We start from the raw sequence: 15,346 nt of genomic DNA, 5'->3' as shown, positions 1-15,346 counted from the left end.
TCTAGATCAATGTCTGATTGAGCCAATGTGTTTTCAATGGCTTCTATCCCTTCGTCATGAGGGATCGAAGTATATAGGGAACTGACATCCACAGTACACATGATGATATCGGAATCTTTTAGTTGATTCATGATAGGTTCCAATTTGAGTAGGAAATCTGTGGTGTCTTTTACAAAAGAGGCTGATGTGGAGACAAATGGTTGAAAGTACTTATCTAAGAATTTCCCTGTATTCTCATGGATGCTTGTTCTTGTCGACACAATGGGTCGAAAGGGAGGGTTGGTGGGATGTTTATGGAGCTTAGGTAACATGTACAGTGTCGGAGGTTTGGGATTGGTGGGCGTGAGGTACCTCTTCGTTCTCTCATTAATGGTCCCGTTGTAAAAGGCTTGATTGATGATGGTAATCAAATCATTGGTGTATTCCCGGGTGGGATCCCCCGGGAGTATGCCATAAGTGTTAGTGTCTCCAATGTGTTCAGTCACTTTTTGATCATAAAAGGAGGTGTCCATGATCACCAGAGCGCCCCCTTTGTCTGCGTTTTGACAAATGATGTTGGGATTGTCCGCGATTTTTTGTAAGATGTTTCTCTCCTTGCGTGTGAGGTTGCCGCGTGTAGCTGGTTGTGAGAAAGGCAGGTTCAATATATCCTGTTTAACCAGGTTCTCGAAGGCATCTATGATTTTATGGCTTTGTGGGGCCAAAAAGGTACTGTGAGGTCGTAGGCCTCTGAGCATGTCTTCCTCTTGGGTAATGTTGGAACAAATGTTTTGAAAGTAATGTTTTAATCGGATGTTGCGGATGAGTTTAAATGTGCTCACCTCAAAAAGTGACTGAACACATTGGAGACACTAACACTTATGGCATACTCCCGGGGGATCCCACCCGGGAATACACCAATGATTTGATTACCATCATCAATCAAGCCTTTGACAACGGGACCATTAATGAGAGAACGAAGAGGTACCTCACGCCCACCAATCCCAAACCTCCGACACTGTACATGTTACCTAAGCTCCATAAACATCCCACCAACCCTCCCTTTCGACCCATTGTGTCGACAAGAACAAGCATCCATGAGAATACAGGGAAATTCTTAGATAAGTACTTTCAACCATTTGTCTCCACATCAGCCTCTTTTGTAAAAGACACCACAGATTTCCTACTCAAATTGGAACCTATCATGAATCAACTAAAAGATTCCGATATCATCATGTGTACTGTGGATGTCAGTTCCCTATATACTTCGATCCCTCATGACGAAGGGATAGAAGCCATTGAAAACACATTGGCTCAATCAGACATTGATCTAGACCTCAAAATATTTTTGATGGAACTCACCTTATTCACATTGTACCACAGCTATTTTACCATCTTTGATAAATGGTTTCTACAACTAAATGGCACGGCCATGGGAAATTCGGCAGCTCCTTGCTACGCCAATATTTTCATGCGAATATTTGAAGAAACCCACATTCTAAACAAAACTGATTGGCAAGAACACGGCCGGTTATACCTCCGGTATATTGATGACATTTTTTTATTATGGTCCGGCTCTGTTGAAACTCTGGTTACATTCTTAAACACCTGGAACCAGGTTACACAAAGGATACAATTCACTTGGGACTACAGCACATCCTGCGTCCATTATTTGGACGTAAAAATATCAAGAGAACTGGGTGACTGGTCCACCTCCATCTTCAGGAAACCCACGGACAGAAACTCGACACTACACTATCAGAGTTTCCATCGTATGGGATTAAAAAACAATTTACCCTATGCTCAGATCCTGAGGGTAAAAAGAATAGTTTCCAAACCTGAGGAAAGTAAAGTTCAGATTGGAACAGTGTTGGAACGATTGAGAGCTCGGGGGTATCCCACCCCTATATTGGACTTGGCTATACAGAGAAGTGAGAAATGCACTAGAGCCTCTTTGTTACTTCCTAAACAGAAGACACCCTCCGACCGGCTAGTGGTCGTATCCAAGTATTCCAAAGCATCTGCTCAGTTTCAAAAAATCATCCGCAAACATTGGCCTATCTTAACAATGGAAGCAGACTTCAAGGGTCTATTCACAGAAATACCCATCTTTGCATTCACCAGGGGCAAGAACCTGAAAGAACTGTTGAACAACACCAGTGCACCTAAGTCTAATGTCATATACTCTGGTCTCAAACCCTGCCACAATTGCAGCAATTGCAATAACTGTATCCCGGGGAACCTGATCAACCATCCCATGAAAGGCAACACCATAAAACTAAGAGTCAACGCCACATGTAACAGCAAGAATGTTATATATGTTTTGAAATGCCCTTGTGGCAAATGTTATGTGGGCCACACAGAACGCAAGATCCGCACTAGGATCTTAGAACATAAGAGCAACATACGCACTGGGAATCTAAAATCTACAGTAGCCACCCACTTTCTTGAGAACAGACATTCAGTAGCCCAACTAAAGTTCCAGATACTCGAACAAGTACCCATCACTTTGAACAATAAGAACTTGCTACTTAAAAAGGAAAATTTCTGGATCCGTTATTTGTCCACGATGGCGCCCTTGGGGCTCAATGACCGCATTGAATTCTTGTGCTACCTATAATCGTGTACCTATGTTTTTCCATGTATGCATTAACTATCCACACCTCCGTGGTTTTATTTTCATTGTATTCAGTTGCTCGCTGTGCACTTTGCCTTCTACAATATGGCGCTCACGTGATTTTCCTATCCTGTTCCTCCGGGTAGTTTGGTTTCACTCTAGTCCTTTGTCCGTGTTTATTTTTCATTATTTGTATTTTCAACACCGCACTCTGCTTTGTCAACATCACGGAACTCCGCGGAGTCCGCTGACGAATGTCACTCGAGTAAGTACCCCGTTCTGGGACGCTCTGTCAATTTGTCTCTTTCGTGTTGTTTACTATCTGACGCCACATTCACGGGGAAACCTAGTCGAGCTCTAGACACGGTGTAGCTCCGTTTTTCAAGTTGATCGGTTTTTCGGTGAAGGCTGTTACTTTACACAAGCACAGGTCTTGATTTTCTTACCTGGTTTACCCTCCTTAGGCACCACGTTTTTCTGTACGCGGGGTAGACTCTCCTACTTGTTCTTTCTGGATTTTTACCACATTTCACCTTGCCATTTGCACTGGGTGTTGTTACGCTTTGCATACTGTCATTGTTTTACAATCCTATTATAGTGAGCCATTCTGTTGTTTTTTGTTGTTGTAGAGTAACCCCCTGACGACGGGCTCCGCCCGAAATGCATTGGGGCTGTGTGATTACGAACATACTCTGAATCAAGCATGTGGTTTTGGATTATCAAAGCTTGAAATGTTTCATACAAATTGAAGATATCGAATACTATTAAACTGGATAGATGAATAAATCTCCGTTATGAACTTTGTCTTTGCAATCTGGATTAATTGAAACAGACCGGTTGGTCCTCCTATAGTCGTGCACAGGGGTGCCCTCTCCCTAGGCGGGAGAGCTATTCCTCTAGCGTTTACCTTTCAACACTGACTGGCCAGACAGTGTTTCCCCGATGCACACTACAACTTTTCAATAATTATACCAGTTGGGATTACATTAGCTGTGCGAGTTCCTTTCTATATACAAAAAGAATAAAAGGACATAAGATGCCCGTAATAATTTAGCTAAGAAAGGATTAAACCGCTACTGACAATCTCTTGCAACGAATAAGCCAAAACTGTTTTAAAAATGTAGCTATTCCACATACAACTGGAGGGGATGTGTCCGTCATTAGGATACGTAAAGCTACTAAGTAGCTGCGTGTGCCCATGTTTCGGCAGAGAGGTTTCAACCAAGTGCTCCTGGGCTTTGCATAGTCCGGGCATTCAAACAGGACATGCGAGATGGACTCTATCCTACTCGGACAACAAGCACAGTTAGGGGACAATTGAGCCGTTGATTTCCAGTTTGATACCACAGCTCCAAGCGGTAGAGAGCCAACTCTGAATTTAAAATATAAAGCTCGGTCAAAAGGGAGGGTAATAAGGTCCAAGTAGGGCTCGAATACCACAATGTCTTTGACTAGTAGGAAGGCGGCAGAAGACTTACAATGGTTCGGGTTTGTAATTAAGTGCTCCGCCGTCCATTTCCAAAAAAGGCTCTTGACAACCTCCTTCGGAGGAGCTGAGCGTGATGACCAGCAATCCCCCAGACCGATTTTCTCCAGTAGCTTTTTAGTGTCTCTCAGCCATCTTATTTTTGCCCAGCCACCCATACTCATTATTTCCCCCAGGCCATCCGCGTAGGATTTTAGCTCTTCACCTCTCCAGATTCGTGTCCATAAGAGGAGAGGGCGAAGTTGGGCTTGATCTGCGATGCTTTTGCAGCCTGTGTCCAGCAACACTGGTATGGACGGTGTGCTCAGGGGAATGGCGATGATGGATTTTAATAACTTGCTCTCCGCTGTCGCCAGGGTGTTCATACGACAGTGTCCCCACAGTTCTGCCCCATACAAGGCTGATGTGACTACCTTGGCCTTGTAAATGTCGATTACTGGGGTAAGCGATCTCCTGGGTGAAGCCCGAAACTCCCTCAAGAGAGCTCCTCCTACTCTCTTAATGTATGTAGGATTTGCTAAAAATGTTGCGAATCCTACATATTCCTTATTTGCGAATCCAAATTGAGATTCGCAAATAAGGAATACCTTCTCATTCATTCCTTTGGGGTAGGAGGCCCATAGGAATGAATGAGAAGACATTCTCAATTTGGGATTACCAATTATGGAATCGCAAATTGAGAATGCAATTTCAAGGTTGCAATGGTGCCAAAAGAACACCCTGTTGCACCACTGAAATATTCATGAATGCACATTTTGTACACATACATGCCCTAAGTACTAAATACAGAACCAGAGCTTATTTTATTTGTTTTTGTGGTGTCAAAAATGTATTTGTAGTCAATTTTGTGTCCAACAAAGTATTTTGTGTTATTAAGTAATTTGTATATTGATTTTCTGTATTGTTGTGTTCCTCTGTGAATTTTTGTATAATGAATCAATGTTTTGGAAACCGATGGTTAAAAAAAAAAGTTTTTTTTTTTTTACCAAATCCAATTTTTTTTCCAACGAATTAAAAGAAAATAGAAAGAAAACGAAAAGTAATGGTCACATCAGGTGTCATGTCTGTTCATGTGGATTGAAGAATAACTGCTATCAGTATTGGCATGTGTGTGGTTGTGTGATTGTCAATAAATAAACCCACACTAATGCCAGTGCTGGGTTTACCAGAGGCACCTTAAAGGTGCCTCCTGAAAACCTACTGACTACTAGTGTGTTGACTGACTGGTCTCGACCAGCCTACCACCATAGACAGGTTTCTGACCTCCTGAGATAAGAGTCTTCACTCTCAGAGGCCAAGAACAAAGTCTTCTCTGGGCAGAGGTGTTCACACCTTCTCCTAGAAGGATGGGCTTTCTATGGCGGGAAGCTTATAACACCCCACCTTCTTTGATATGCAACCCCGGGCCTCTCCAGATAGTGGAGGTGCCCACCCCCTAAACTGACCTCACTTTTAGACTGCAAGACAAGCGGGAACATTTGTAAGATTAGGAGGTATGTCCACATTCAGCCAGTCAGCTGATGCAGACCCCACTTTTCAAATTCCTCCATCTTGTTTTGGAAGAAATTATCATTCTAGGGTCAGGGTTATGCCCACTTCATTAGCACCCTCCTCCAGGTAGAACCCGGACGGTTCCCGATGAATTGCTGGTAGTACTTTGAACCTATTCTCCCTACTATTTAAATCCCATACTTGTGAATATTTATTTTGAAAACTGTACTTACCTTGAAATAAAGTACTTGAGTTTACAATATATATAAAAAGAAGTGCTATTTTTCTAAACTGGTCTCAGATTTATTATTTGAGTGTGTGTCTCATTTACAGCCTCTGTGATACTTTGTACTAGCCTTTAATAAGCCTAACTGCTCGCACATACTACCACAAAAGAGAGTGCTAGTATTATCTACTTTAGCCTCTGTAAACCAATTGGTGACCAACTGGACTCTCTACACAGTATACTTCATTTTAGTGCACTATATAGAGAGCCAGCTTCCTAGATTTTCCTATTATTATCTATAGTCAGGGTCTGCTTTGATGTCTCATCAGCCTGTCCACAGACACTTTGAGCAATATTGCCATGGTCACAAGCTTTCTTTTTTTACCTGAATAATCATCACCGTTGACTGATTTGCACAATCTTAATCACAAACACACTTGTGTTGATTGAACCCTGCTTTAACTCTTTCACTCAAGAATGCATTCAACCTTTGGAAGTGTGGAAAATTAACTGTGACATGCCAACTGTGTTTATGTTGATTCTAAATGCAAATATATATATTTTTTTTTAAAAGAATGCATTCAACTTAAGAATATACTGAAAATCAAGAGGGATGTGTTATTTTATCTATCCTAAGCAATAGAATAATACATTAAATATCAAGACAGAAAAGGATACTCACTTTAAATTCAAGATCTATTTGATCGAAGCGTTTGGAATCCTCTGGTAATTGTGCCCGGATATCTTCTGAACCAATGAAGATGCTCTCCAGGTGGCTCCAGTTTCTTTGCACTTCATACCAAATAGAAATTACAGAGTCTGCTACAGATAATTTCTGCTGCCAACCTGAAATCTCCTGAAGAAAGTGGGCTATATATTTAGATGTCATCAGGTTTTGAAGCTGTACTTGGTTGTCCTCTAACACCTCTACAAGTTCTTCATCAGATTTCAGTAGCATTATTCCTGTTCTGGCATGTTTTTCATGTTCAAATTGCATGGTTGACCAGGTAGTGTCAAGAGCCTTCAACACCTTAAAAACATTTAAAATGGGATTACATTCTGCGTAGATAGGCAACTAACACTTTCGCATATAGTGAAATATTTCCAATATTTTGAATACTCCACAGAATTTCAGAAAACATAAAGCAGCCCTTGCTAAAACAGCACTTTTACAATTAGCTATCTAATATGAAATAAGTTTTCATTATACAGTATTTTCTTTTTCTAAAAACTAGAACAAGTTACTTACCTTCTGTAATGACTTGTCTGGTAGAGACTCTATCTAGACACAGATACCTTAGCATAGAATTTCCCCAGGTGTCAGGATGGATAAAGAAGCTTTTCATGAGCGCTACTCCTGCGCAGCGGTAGATGGACTCATGTGGCTCTGTGCAGAAAATGACTTGTGCGGTGCCTTTGGAGGTGACACTCATCTGATTGAGACTTCTAGCTGCAGATTCCTTATTTTAGAAAAGGTACCCAAGCAATACCTCCTCGGAGTGGGGACTGCGTTATGGATTAGACTAAAAAGTCCTGTAGGACCGAACAGGCATAGTAACTGTCATGCTGGACCTGATTGTCCAGGCAGTAGTACTGGGTAAACTAGTGCAAAGAAGCCCACATTGCTGTCTGACAAATATCCAGGACAGAAACTGTGCAAGCTAATTCAATCGCTCTAGCCTTGGCTCTGGTAAAGTTAGCATGCAAGCCCTTGGGGGATTGGTTTTTGGCCAATGTGTTGCATATTTTGATGCAAAGCACTATTCATGACAAGATGGTAGTTTCTGCAACGCCTTCCTTATCTTGGCACCAACATATCCCATGAAGAGTTGATTGTTCATCCGGAACTCCTTTTTGAGGTCAAGGTAGAACGACAACACTCTTTTTGGGTCCAGCCAGTGGAGTCTCTCCTCTTCTTTAGAGGGATGAGGCAGAGAGTAGAAGGTACGCAAAGGGATAGACTGGTCTACATGGAAAGGAGTTACCACCTTCTGTAAAAAGGATGCTTGAGTCCAAAGTACAAGCTTGTCTGGATAGATGGTGTGGTAAAGAGGATTTGCAGACAGTGCCAGTATTTTACTGACCGTTTGGGCAGATATTATTGCCACTAGAAAGGCCATATTGATGATTAGCAATCTGAGTGGGTGTAGGAAAGTAGGCTCTGCTTTCAGGGTTACCTCCACTTTTTGCTGGTGTCGAACAAGCTACTTACCTTCGGTTATAGTTATAGATTCCTTACCTTAGAATTACCCAGGCGTCAGATTGGTTACGGAGAATTTTTTTGCAGTACCCCTGCGTGTTGGTAGGTGGCATCAGTCGACTCCGAGTCCATCGTCGCCATTGTGTTCACCAGGATGACATTGCTGTGTCTACTTAGACGCCGCCCCTGCGTGCAGACTTCAGTTCTGATATGACTTTCCACACCAGAAGCGCAGAGCCATGCAAAACACTGACCACTGGTGCACACAACTAGGGCCCTGTAAGGGAGTCCCTAACCCTAGATGTCAGTTCGCAGAATGGGGAGGATGGGTGGGGTGGTAAGGAATCTATAACTAATATAAATCTCTTACAGATATATTGTTACCAAAGGTAAGTAACTTGTTCATCTGAAAGAGACTATTAGTTATAGATTCATTACCTTAGAATAGATACCCCAGCAAAACCAACCCCGGAGGTGGGTCTGCAAGCTAAGTTTACACCAGGAAGTCCTGGAGAACAGAACAGTCAAAAAAGCTGTCTCTCCATACTTGGCTGTCCAGGTAATAATGCTTTATAAACATGTGCAACGATGCCCACGTGGCTGCCTGGCAGATGACAAGTAAGGGATCTCCAGTTCCCAAAGCAGTAGTGGCTGCCGTCGCTGTGGTAGAGTGGGCGTGCAGTCCTACTGGAGGTTCCTTTTTGTCCAAAGAATAGCAGATCTCACTGCTGAAAGAGACCTTGCGCCACATCCAAGTTCAGACGCCATTCGTGTTGAACCACCAGATATATGCCCTCATGTTCCAGCCAATTCCAAAGGCAAATAGCCTCTTGACATAGGGGTCATGACCCCACCTGCCTTGCTTGTTGCAGTACCACATGGTGATGGTGTTGTCCATGAACATCTGCGCTACTCTTCCTTTGACAGAAGGAAGGAATGCCTTCTGTGCAAGACAAATCGCCTGGAGCTCCAGAAGGTTGATGTGGAGCCCCTTACTCCACCGGAGACCAGAGGCCTCTGATCTCCGCCTCTCCCATGCCACCGCCCCATTACAGGAGTGACACATCCAACACTACTGTGAACTCTGGTTGGGGAAGGGAGAGGGATCTGCCGTTGACCCAATCCTGGTTCATGAGCCACCACTGCAACTGACTTATTTATTATTTATTTATTTCAAAGTTTTATATAGCGCGAACAAGATCTTTGCAGATATCAGAGCGCTTTACAGAAAGAAGGGGTTAGGGAAACAAGAGGGTGATTGAGCAGACTTTTTGTTACAATAATGGTAATAAGTAGTACGTGAGTAACAAAATAGGATCGCAGTCAGATAAAAGCATAATACATGTAGATAATCAAATAAACAGCTAGTACAGAGTCGGTGTAAAGTCTTAGATCGGACCAAAATAGAGTTCAAGTGAATTTAGCCATTAGGATGGCTTTTACTTCTTTCTTAAAAAATGCAGTGGAGGAGATCAGCCTCGTTTCGGGAGGGAGTGCATTCCAGATCCTGGGTGCCATTCCTGAGAAGGAGCGTTTGTATGTTTTCTCCTTCCGGAATCTTCGATGTTTCAGGAGGAGATTTTTTGAGCTTCTATTGGTTCTCGAGCCTCCTGATACAGTCAGCTTTTGGGTGAGGTAGTTGGGTGACTTGTGGTGTACAGCCATGTGTGTCATGCAGCCAATTTTCAATTGTATTCTGGCTTCAAAAGGCAGCCAGTTCAGGGATCTTAAGTCAGGGGAAATATGCAAATGTTTTCTTGATCCAGTGATCAGTCTCACTGCAGCGTTCAGGGAGGCTCTTAGTGGTGCGGTTGTAGATAGGGGGAGTCCGCTGAGAGCCACAATTTCGTAGTCTATGCGTGGGATGACTAGGGCTTGTACTGCGGTTTGGAAGTCCTTAGCTGGGAAGAAGTGTTTAAGTTTCCTCAAAGTGTTGATTTGGAAATTAGCTCCCTTAGTTGCTTTGCTGATATGCTGCTGCATGTTGAGATTGGCGTCAAGTGTGATGCCTAAGGATTTCGCTGAGTCCACGATGGTGGGTTGGATATTGAGTGCGGTTAGGTGCTTGAGCCAGGATTGGGTGGTGGAGATTTTCGCAGGAGGTGAGATCAGAAGGAACTCAGTTTTCTGCGCATTAAGTTTGAGGTGATTATCAGCCAGCCATGATTGGGTGTTTCTGAGCGTGGAGTTCAGAAGTTTGATGTCTTCCGGGGATTCTAGTTTGAGGTAGAGTTGAGTGTCATCAGCGTACATGTGAAAGTGTACATTCGATGCTTGAAGCAAGGTAGTAAGTGGTTCCATGACTAGATTGAACAAAGTAGGGGATAGGGAAGATCCTTTTGAGACGCCTATTGTTACAGGTACAGATGAGGACAACACGTTGTTGATCTTGAACTTCTGGGACCGGTTATGTAAGAAGGAAGTGAACCATTTGAGAACAGTCCCAGATAGACCCATTCTGGTGTTTAACAGCTCAAGTAGATTCTCATGTTTGACGGTATCAAATGCTGAGGAGAGATCAAGTAGGATGAGGAGGCAGGAGTCATTGTGATCAAAGATTTGGAGGGCGTCATCAATTATGTGCGTCATAGACGTTTCCGTACTGTGTCTTGCCCGGAAGCCTGATTGATGAGGGTTGAGGAGGTCAAACTGATCAATGTGTTTTGTCAGTTGGAGTTGTACGCATTTTTCCAGCAGTTTGGCCAAGTTGGGGATATTGGTGATAGGGCGGTAATTATTTAGGTCGGCCGGGTCAGCTGTAGGTTTCTTGAGTATAGGCGTGACTTGTCCTACCTTGAGGGAGTCGGGGATGAGGCCTTGTTGTAGGGGACTGTTAATGATTTTAGTCCAGAGTGGAAGGAGCAGGGGGGTGAAGTCTTTTACAGCATTAGCAGGTAAGGGGTCTGTGAGGTGATTAGAGGGTTTCAGGGTGCCGAGCAGTTTGTTAATTGATTCTTCTGAGTAGGTGTCGAAGGACGACCATGCCGCGTTATTTTTAGGTTGAGTGGTAGTTCTGCTGATGGGGCTGGAGTATCGGTTTACATCATTGAGGAGTTCGCTTTTTTTATTATCAGTTTTTTTCTTAAAGAAAGCAGAAAAGTCTTCACAGGATAGTATATTACTTGTTGTGCTGTTAGATTGTAGAGGTTGTTCCTTGGTTTGAGTTTTGACTAGTTCAAACAGTTTTCTTGGTCGATTTTGAGCGCTTCATTTTCCTGAAGTAGGCGTTCCTCTTTTTCTTGAGCGTTCTAAGGTGCAATGCCGAGGGATCTGATCTCCAGGTGCGCTCTGCCATTCGCATGGCACGCCTATCTTCATTGAGTCTCCCGTCATACCATGGGTTCGAGATCTTGGTGGAGGCTCTCTTCAGTTGCAGTGGGGCGGCTTCATTGATTATTGAGGTCATAGAGTTGAGGTATAGGTTGGTCAGAGATTGCATGGCAGAGGCGCCGGTAGGGGGAAGGAGGAGGCTGCTGCTGTGGGAAGGCAGGGAGTTGGGGTTAAGCTTCTTCATGTCCCTTTTCCAGATCTTGGGTTTGGAGGGTTGAACTGGGTTAAGTTTAACCTTTTCCTTGATGTAGAATGTGATAATATGGTGATCTGACCCATCACAGGGTTGGATTGCCCCCAGTTGGGTAGAGTCCTCTTTGGCGATGATAAGGTCGAGGATAGAGCCTTTGTCATGTGTCGGGCTGTTGCAGATTTGGGTGAGATCAAGCGCATTAAGGAAAGATTTAAGACTATTCACCACTGCATCTTTCTGATCGTTCCAGTGGAGGTTGAAGTCACCCAGGTAGATTTGAGTGTTCTGCCGTCCGGAGTTGGTTGAAATCGTGTCCATGAGTTGTTGGGAGAAGGTGAGGTTGTCCCCGGGTGGGTGGTAGATGACATGTAAGGAGCATACAGGTTTGCCCCCGCTGGTGATCTCGAGGCAGATGAGTTCACAGGAGGTGAGTGAGGGGACAGTGACTTTAGTCACAGAGAGGTTGTTCCTAAAAATGCATGCGATTCCCCCGCCCGTCTTGCTGTTCCTGTCGAATCTAATGATGTGGTAGTTGGGGGGAACTAGAATGTCCAATATAGGTGTAGAAGATTTGGGTAGCCAGGTTTCGGTCAGAATAGCTAGGTCGAGGTCCATTGATATGATGAGATCCGCGATGGCGGAGGAGTGTCTAGAGGCCGATCTGCAGTTGAGTAGGATGCATTTGAGTCTGGGGGTGAAGAGGGTGGTGGAGGGTTCTAGTGAGAGGGGGACTTTTCTAAGGTTCTTGGGGACGGAGCTTCTGTTGTTTTGTGTGGGGGGCCTAAGGGGATTTGAGAGAATCGTGGGTATGGAAAGGTGTGTGGTGGTTGTGTTGTTTAGGGGAGCTGGGACATATGAACGGAGGAGGGTGTGTATGTCGTGGTCCGAGAAGGGATTGAGGGCGCGTTGGGAGCTTGGTGTTATTTTGAGCGGGGATAGATAGCCAATGTGGGGCGTGTTGAGTGAGAGGGTCAGTGGGGCGGGTGGGGTGCTTGTTGAGCGCGGAAGTGGTGGTGGGTTGGGGATGTCTTGGGTGTATGAAGAGGAGTTCTTTGATGGTGTGAAGGTCTTCTTTGACTTGTAAGAGGGTGGAGATAATCATGTCGAGTGTGGGATTAGGGATGGTGTTGGGGAAGAGAGCCGAGGGTGAATGATTGAGTAGGGAACTGGCGAGGGGGGGGAGGGGTGCGCTACTGGTAGTGCAGGGTTCTGTGGAATTAGTAAGTGGTATGAAATTCGGTAGGAGAGAGAGTTTGGGGGTGAAAGGTGTGGGTGAGGTAGGAGGGAGGTTGGTGGTATAAGTGAGGGCATTGGCGGGAAGACAGTGAAGGCGAGTTAGGGGATGAGTATAGGTTTGAGATGGTGGAGGTGCATGGAGGGAGGTGGGGGCTGAGAATGGGGGGGAGAGAGGAGGAGGGGATAGGGTAAAGGAGGTGGTGTGTTCTGAGAGACTGGTTGGGAGGGTGGGGAAGTGGGGACTGAGCGTGGGTAGGAAGATAGGGTGGGAGATGATCCTGCTGCGGGGAAGGGGAGATGAGTTAAGGGCGGTGAGGGGTTCTGCGGGACTAGTAGGAGGTGTGAGGTGGGGGGGGTGTGGGTGTGGAGAATGTAAGAAGAGGAAGAGGAGTGCTCAATGCCTGTGGTTGAGAGGTGTGTAGTAGTTACAGTGGGTGGGTGAGTGACAAGAGCGTTGGGGGGAGGTGCGTGTCATTCTGATGCTGTGCTGGGTTAGGAGAGTTAGATAGGCGATTAGAGGTGGGGGGTGTTGTGTAGTCTGAGGGGCTAGGATAGGAGATCCGACGGTTGGAGATATGATCTTTGAGGGTGGGGAACAAATTGTCGAGTAGTTCAAGGTTCCTATCTGTGGATTGACAAAGGATGATCCCGTTGTTGTAGATAGTGATGGTAGCTTTGCCTGGGGAGAGCTGGGATGGTGTGATATAAAGTGTTAGACCATGGGCGGATTTTCTAGTGGTGGAGACAGTGAGAGAGGCGAGGAACGCTTTCCTCCATTGTGCTCTACGTGTGGTGTAGAAGATGATGTTGGTGCTCGTGGCTCCATTGATTAATGAGTAGTAGGTGTCCACGAAGGGGATTTCCGGGTGGGCCTTCAGGAAGTTGTGTTTGAAGCGTTTGGCGTTTTTTTTGGTGAGCTCGGGTGGGTTGGTAATTTTATATGTGTGTTTGCCCGTGGGTTCCATGTTGGAAGAGGTGGTGTAATTATTTATGCAATTTTAAGTAGTGCAGACTTTACCCGAAGGTGTCAGAGCGCTTACCAAATGGAACAAATTAGAAGACAAACATTAAGTTACAAGGATAAAAGTGACACTAGTGCGCAACCAAAATACATGAGGTAGCAGTCGGTGCATTACAGCAGAGAAGTGATACGTGTGCAGGTTACAAAAAAGCGTATAAAAATACAAATAGAGGTAAAATACTGCAAAGACGGGCAGACACTCCAGCACAAGAGCAAACGTTACGTAGGCAATGGTGGCACTTGTGCAAATATCTATAGCAGGTAAAATGTGTGAGGTAGTAGACACTGTGTTACACGAAAAAAGTGATGAGTGCAAATTGCAAAAGGGAACAATACAGGTATTGGGATAACACTAAAAAATAAAAAATAAATAAATAAATAAATAAAAAAAAGATCAAACCCAGAACATACTGGGGAGGAAGGTGTAGGTAGGTGAGGGGGGTATGAGCGGGTAGGTATAGAACCGTGCTGTGGGAGTAAGATAAGATAATAATATAACCAGGGTGGAAGACTAGTCGAAGATAAAATAATAATATAACCAGGGTGGAAGACTAGTCTAAGATGGCCTCCAAAAAGGGGAAGGGGAGACAAGAATAGAAGTCCTCTGTCTGTTGTAGTTACAGTTTAGGTTCCCTTTCTAATCTGAGGCAGGTCGAGTTAGTCCAGATGCTAGGAGGGGAGGAGAAAGTCTTATCTGTGTTTGGTGAATCCTGGCCGAGATGTTGTGCAGTCACGTGGACATCTGGGGGCCATGGAGGCGATTTATTGCTCCAGGTTTATGGCCCCGGCCATTTTGGGCCGTGTAGATGACCAAAAATGAAATGAAAGTCAGAGCTTACAGTTAGAATGTAAATACCTTATATTCTTAAAAGTTCCTGACATCGGGGTCGACAACAAAGACGATGCAACAGTACCAAGGTGAAGAGCCAGGCTGCCCCTCCAAGAGCTTGCCGCCCCTCCAAGAGCTGGACGACATCGGAAAGATTCCCCTGATGCTGCACCTACTGGAACTTCAGGTCTCACTGCAGAGCCTGCAAATGCCATCTGGCATGATCTATCAGCAGGATGCAGGAGACCATGAGGCCCAGCAGCCTCAGGGTCATGCTCACCAAACTCTGGGATAGAGGCTGCAACATCGATATCATAGCCCAAATATGTCGGGCTCGCTGCTCGGGAGGATAATCCCGAAACAATGCTGCATCTAGAACTGCTTTGGCACATTGATAGTGAACCCCAATGAATACAGGAGGTCAGCCATAGTCTGGAGATGAGAGACAACAGCCTGGGGCAAGCCCACCTCCAACAGTCAGTCGTCGAGATAGGGGAGGACTGGAACACCTGATCTGTGCAGATGAGCTGCGACCACCGACACAACTTTCGTGAGCACCCAAGGGGCGCTGGAAAGGCAAAAGGGGAGCATGATAAACTGAAAATTCTCGTGCCTACCATGACCCTTAGGTAACGCCAGTGGGCAGGCAAGACGGGGATGTGAAAATAAGCCGCTTGCAAGTCCAGTCTCCAGGGTCAAGGGCAGACAAGACCTGAGCCAAGGTTATCGTTTTTAACT

The 15,346-nt window shown here is 44.9% G+C and overlaps 1 protein-coding gene across 1 annotated transcript in view; it reads right to left on the bottom strand.

The window, feature by feature from the left end:
- DNAH17 (dynein axonemal heavy chain 17) overlaps nt 1-15,346 on the bottom strand; it is a 15,539,113-nt gene that overhangs the window by 9,147,371 nt on the left and 6,376,396 nt on the right. The window contains exon 29 of the mRNA XM_086931082.1: nt 6,482-6,829. Within this exon, the coding sequence (XP_086787208.1) occupies nt 6,482-6,829 (348 nt within the window). The remainder of the gene's footprint in view (nt 1-6,481; nt 6,830-15,346) is intronic.

The sequence above is a fragment of the Lissotriton vulgaris genome, chromosome 7 (assembly GCF_964263255.1).
Source record: "Lissotriton vulgaris chromosome 7, aLisVul1.2, whole genome shotgun sequence".
Lineage (NCBI taxonomy): Eukaryota > Metazoa > Chordata > Amphibia > Caudata > Salamandridae > Lissotriton > Lissotriton vulgaris.
This window is presented reverse-complemented; position numbering and strand designations above follow the sequence as displayed.